Source organism: Myodes glareolus, chromosome 24 (genome assembly GCF_982192425.1).
Source record: "Myodes glareolus chromosome 24, mMyoGla1.1, whole genome shotgun sequence".
Lineage (NCBI taxonomy): Eukaryota > Metazoa > Chordata > Mammalia > Rodentia > Cricetidae > Myodes > Myodes glareolus.
Window position 1 is genome coordinate 28,957,099 of NC_142049.1, and position 6,000 is coordinate 28,963,098.

The 6,000-nt window shown below is 40.9% G+C and overlaps 1 protein-coding gene across 6 annotated transcripts in view; it reads left to right on the forward strand.

Annotated features, from left to right (window-relative positions):
* Positions 1 to 4,493, forward strand: part of Mef2a (myocyte enhancer factor 2A) — a 121,840-nt gene extending 117,347 nt beyond the window's left edge. For all 6 annotated transcript variants that reach the window (XM_085682651.2, XM_085682648.2, XM_085682650.2 and 3 more), the window contains one exon: positions 435 to 4,493. In XM_085682651.2, coding sequence (XP_085538777.2) covers positions 435 to 798 — 364 coding nt within the window. In that variant the 3' untranslated portion in view covers positions 799 to 4,493. The remainder of the gene's footprint in view (positions 1 to 434) is intronic.
* Positions 4,494 to 6,000: the final 1,507 nt, after the last annotated feature.

Consider the following 6,000-nt stretch of genomic DNA (forward strand, 5'->3'; position numbering starts at 1 on the left):
AAAAACAAAACAAAAAAAAAAACAACAACAAATAAATAGTAAGCCCCAAGAAATAAGCTTAAATAAGGCTTTAAGCTTAGACATAGAAGGTAAGTCTCGTCTCCCGCACTACTAACCCAAGCAGGTTCCTGGCCTTTCTGAAGCTATTTGCTTTGTGGAAAATGAGGATGATTCAGTTTATATCTCATAGCTGTTGTGAAGACATGACATGTACCTGTCATAGGGCCCCAGTAGAGAAGATATTAAGGGACGGGAGGCAGCGAACAGATTTCAAGGTCTATATTGTTCCTCTTTTTAGACAGCATCAGACACTAAAACTCCAGAAGTATGGGATCGCAGACCCTCAACTTTTCCAGACAGGCAGGGTCTGCTGAGCTGTGTTGTATTATACAGATGTACTACCAAACCATCTTACCTCTTTTGTTTTTCTACAGGGCTGGAGGCCAGTTATCTCAGGGTTCGAATTTGTCCATTAACACCAACCAGAACATCAACATTAAGTCAGAGCCAATTTCACCTCCCCGGGATCGAATGACCCCATCAGGCTTCCAGCAGCAGCAGCAACAACAGCAACAACAGCCACCACCTCCACAACCTCCACAGCCCCAACCCAGGCAGGAAATGGGGCGCTCCCCTGTGGACAGTCTGAGCAGTTCTAGCAGCTCCTATGATGGCAGTGACCGGGAGGATCCACGGGGTGACTTCCATTCTCCCATTGTGCTTGGCCGACCCCCTAATACTGAGGACAGAGAAAGCCCTTCTGTAAAACGCATGAGGATGGACACATGGGTGACCTAAGGCTTCCTGGTTCATGGTTTTCTTTGTGTTACTGCAGTGAGCTGCCCTACATATCTAAAATTGGTGAATAAGGACATGAGTTCAATATATTTATATGTACATACATACATATATATCCCTTTACATATATATGTATGTGGTGTGAGTGTGTGTATGTGTGGGTGTGTGTTGCATACACAGAATCAGGCACTTACTGCAAACTCCTTGTAGGTCTGCAGATGTGTGTCCACATGGCAGACAAAGCACCCTGTAGGCACAGAGCAGTCTGGCACTTCCTTGGACTACTTGTTTCGTAAGATACAGTTTTTGCAGAGAAACGTGTACCCATATATAATTCTTCCACATTAGCCTGCAGAAACCTAGGGGGCCCCTATTTGTTTTATTTAATTGTGCGGTGACTGTAGTTACTTCAGAAAAAAAAAATGCTTTGTAGAACAGAGCAGTAGAAAAGCAGGAACCAAGAAAGCAATACTGTACATAAAATGTCATTTATATTAGTAACCCAACCTGGCATGGGTCTATTGCAAAGGGGTGCATGGGAAAGGGCTGTTGATATTAAACAAACAAACAAATAAATAAAGCCCCACACATAACTGTTTTGCACGTGCAAAAAAATGTATTGGGTCAGAGAAGTGATCTTTAGCTAATAAAAAGGGAGAATAGAAAATACGCATGAAATATTCAGAAATACTAGCCTAGAAATATAGAGCATTAACAAAATAAAATTAATATATTAAGTTATAATTGGAATATGTCAGAAGTTTCTTTTACATTCATATCTTTAAAAATTAAAGAAACTGATTTTAGGTCATGTATATTTTATATGAAAGAAAACACCCTTAATGAATTGATGACTATATATAAAATTATATCCACTACTTTTGAACACATTCTGCTGAATTATTTATATAAGCCAAAGCTGTATGTTGTAACTTTTTTTTTAGAGAATAGCTTTATCTTGTTTTAACTTTTTAGTTTTATTTTAAGAGGGGAGAAAAAACAAAAATATCTTGCAAGCAGAACCTTGGAAAAAAAAAGCCATGAACACTTATTATTCTATATGTAAATTAAAAGTTGAGCCAAACTCTTTGTGTATATAGCATCTTAAATATATTATCACCTTTGATGTAAGTACCTATGTATTGTATGGTCACCAGATTATAAAGTATATTTTTGTGGATTGCCGCCAATTTGGGGGGAAAGGCGAAGTCCTTAAGTAGAGTATTCACTGTTTAATATTTACTATTTTGTTAAATATACTGTACTTTGGATTTTAATTATTAGCCCAGTTTTTCAAAGGATTGTGTAAAGGGGTTTCCCCTCACTGGTGGTGAATGTGTGATGTTCTGTTGTAATCTTTGTGCTGTATGGGGTGAGCATCATTATATATTTTATATGTGTACATAAATAGCAAAGTGGCAAAAATTGGTGTTAAGTTCATCCTGCATAAATATAAAATGTGTTGTAACAGATTTTCTAAGGCATTATTTAAAACTTGCCTTTTGTGAGAAAAAAAGAGTAGGAAGATGACCTAATTTAACTAATACTAGAGAAAATGGCAGAATAGTAGAAGAGCACAAAGGTTTTATAAGTGGTAAATAATTAGGGAAATATTTGTGGGGAAAGGGATCTTTTTCTCCTTGACTCTGAAAACAGAATGATGCAGCTGGTTACAAAATCCACTAGGGTTTTTAGCTGTCCCACGGAAAGGCATGGGCGTGTAGGGAGCAGCTCTCTAATGATGCGGTTCCTTGACACGATTCTTGCTGTCCTGGCGGAAACTGGTGCCACCCTCAGCTTGGATTTTGAACAAGGCCTTACTTACAGGGAGACAACTCGTTGGTGATAGCAAGTTGATCCGTTTACTGGGCTTGTGCCATGAACAAAATTCAAAGTTCTGTATATCTTTTATCCTAGATTTTTAAATACTCCTTTTCCTGAAAAACTTTAAAAGGGTTTTAAATGGCTGCTATTTTATATTGAACAATGTTAAGCAGCTACCTGCAGTTTTTACTTACATTTTGCTTTTCCTCCTAAATTGTGTTCCTTTCAACGTTTCCTCATCCGCCGTTGCGACAGCTCACCAGCCAGGCTTCCTGACTCGCACACAGGGACTAGGTACAGGCACCGTGGTGAGCACGGGCTGCGAAGGAGAGAGTGCTTCACTGACAGTGTGGGTGGCACGTGGTAGAAGCCAAAAAACTGAGGATGCTGTTTTGTTTCCTCTGTAGTCTCAGCATTTGGCTCCTACCAGAAAAGATTAGATTTTCTTCTTGAAATGTACTGAATTGACTTACAGGCACATTCTTCATAAGGTCATACCTAATTAAAACAAGACAGTCTCCCAACACTGAATTTCCAAGATAACACTTACCACTTTGTAAACCATTTATAGCTTTGAAAGTGTTAAGTGGCCCTTTCGTTATTATTTATGCATGTTCATGAACTTCTGCTGTATATTGGAATAGGAGTTAACACAGTCACATTTACTGTCTATTTTCTTGTGTGCCTTATGAGATGGCTTTTCTGACTGTATCTCAATAGTCTTTCTTTCTATGCAGGTTTATAATCAGTACAACTACTGTTTTCTAAAGTGATACTACACAAGGCTCGGAGTTTGTATTTAAATTACACTGACCAAGTCACAATGTATTCCGTTTTCAGGAACTGAATATCTGACTGTTAATCTTTCCCCATGTGCCCAATGTGGTTTGGAGCATATGGGCTTGACATCCTTCACCCAGACACTCATGTGTGAACACATCCGCATCCACAGCTCTCGGTGGAAGCCAACCTAGAGTGGGGAGGACACTGACCTGACGGGGTTGCTTTAAAACTGACTTTCTTACCCTTTGAGACTCGTATGTTTTGTATGAGACACCATCACAGGAGAATTTTATCCCTTCAGATAACATATTTTATTATTAAAAACAAAAACAAAAAAAGCTTAACTTGCACTGGCTATAGGAAGTCCCCACCAGCTGTACTTCCTCAGAACTCTAAGTGGTTCTACACTGAGAGTGAACGTCACCATTGTGTGAACACAGGTGGTTCCAGTCAAAACTCCATCCTTTGAGCCCTAATTACATCCATTGTGTTATAAAACTAAATCAGGGGTTTGTTCTAAAAGAACAATACATGTTTCACCATTTCCTTTCAACTGTAAAGACGACTAATAATGTATGAACATAATTTCTGTATTAACCATCATGCGCACAAGAAATACATAGTAAATACGGAGCCTGAAAACTCCTGGCATTGGATCATAAAAAGCTAGATGATTAGAATGTGAAAAAGACTTTACAAATGTAACCCTTTTATTTCTCTGTAGAAACTTTCTTCACTTTGCTGTGCAAGAGGACACTGCTTTGCTATATTTAAAATGGCTTTTTTAAAAGAGAATTTATGTATTTGGTAAATGTTTGTAGTCAACAGTTCACACAAAGAAGCTGTACACGGTTTGATCATGTAAAACCGTTTGGCGGCACAAGCTGGACTTTGTTGCCATCCTTGAGATGAACCTTTTAAGAAAAATAAGTTAATCTCAATTTTTCCCTGAATGTGTTGTTTTTTCTTCATTATACAATAAATATTATAGTGAAGTTTTTATCAAATGGTAAGACAATGCTAAAGGTCGTTGTAAGCTGTTTGTCTCCTGCGCTCACTCCAGTAAAGATGGCCTGGCTTTGACCACACATCCAGACTCTGTCATGTTTGCCTAGGGGAACAGTAAGTGCTGGGTTGGCCACCAGGCATCCCTGCTCCCCAGTCCCACCTTGTGGCATCTAGACAGCCCTGGAGCCTGTTGGAAGCAGCCGGCCATCTGTTGCCAGAATCAGCCTGGCTGTGTTGCAGCTCAGTTCAATCCATTCGTTCTCCAAGAACCTCTCTACTCACAGAAAATACCCTGAAGTGTTGAGGGGTGGACACTAGCGCTCACTGTCGTATCCCATTTATCTTTAAAGTTTATGGTCTGAGATTCATTTCTTTCCAGATTACATACACAGCACTAAGGTCGAGGCAGCAAGAGACAGCTAACCTTGTTGAGATAGCTGTCTGTTACAGCACACCAATAGGCCCTTCCCGCTAGTCACTTTTCTGTTCATAACTGAGCCAGGAAGCCAAAGAAGCTCCAAATAGTTGTTCAAACCCACAGTAAAAAATAGCCTCTTGCTTTCCTTTGCCTTGTGAGCCAGTTCCTAGCTAAGCACATTCTTGGTGTCAAATTAAGTTAATTTTTTTGCACTGGTTTTGCTTGCTGGCTATAATGGGGCTCTTATTAGCAGGTTTTGAAAGCTGCTTGAGTCCTGTGGCTAAAAATATTCTAATCGCAGCTGCAGCTACTTAATATCAATTCACTTGCAGTTTCTAGTCAGCTCCCATGGGTGGCTTGTTCTAGCCTTTATCTTGGTTTTAAGCTGATTTTATGTCTGAGTGGCACCAGCCGAGAAAGTGATTTTCAGAGCCCAGTGCCAGCTGGAGGGCTGCAGCCCCCCCCCCAGCCACCTGCCCAGCCAAGCGCCACCCAGTGGTGAATAGTCTAATGGTCCTATGTCTAGGCAAGAATAACCCAAAGTGATTTGTCCTAGTTGGTTCTGGAGTTGGTGGTGTCAGTGTGCCTCACTGCAGGTGGCTGTCCTTCACTGGGGTGAAGGTTCTGGCATTGATGGTGGCTGCCCTTCACTGGGGTCACTAAGTTGCTGTCTTCCTTTCGCAGTTGGTAAGTATCTTCAGGTAATTTGAATACTAGATTTCTCCAACGTTTACCCCCTTTACGTCTTGTCCTCAGCAGCTGTTGGCGCAGCTGTCACCTGGTTTCTATATTTATCAATGGAGATTAAGCTCAGGTGAGGCTGCCCTGCCCACTCAGTTGCATCGTTAGGGACTGACAGCAGTGTCCTTTTGTCTGGGTTGTAATCCCATTTTGTTCCACAAACTCTTCTAGTTTGGGCCTTTAGGAGCACAGCACCATCAGGTCAGCACACCACTTCTCCAGCACTTTCTGTCAAGCTTCTGTACACCGTTGTTTCTCGGACCACAAGATAGTCCATACTTGTGTTTTCCCTCTCCTTGCCCTGGACCAGGTGCTTCCTCAAGGATTGGTTCGTTTTATCAGAGAATGGCATTCTGAAACCAAGACCTAGACAGTTAGTGTTCTCATTGGTACTGGGGTGTTAGCAGCGTTGGGCTCTGCACAGTGGA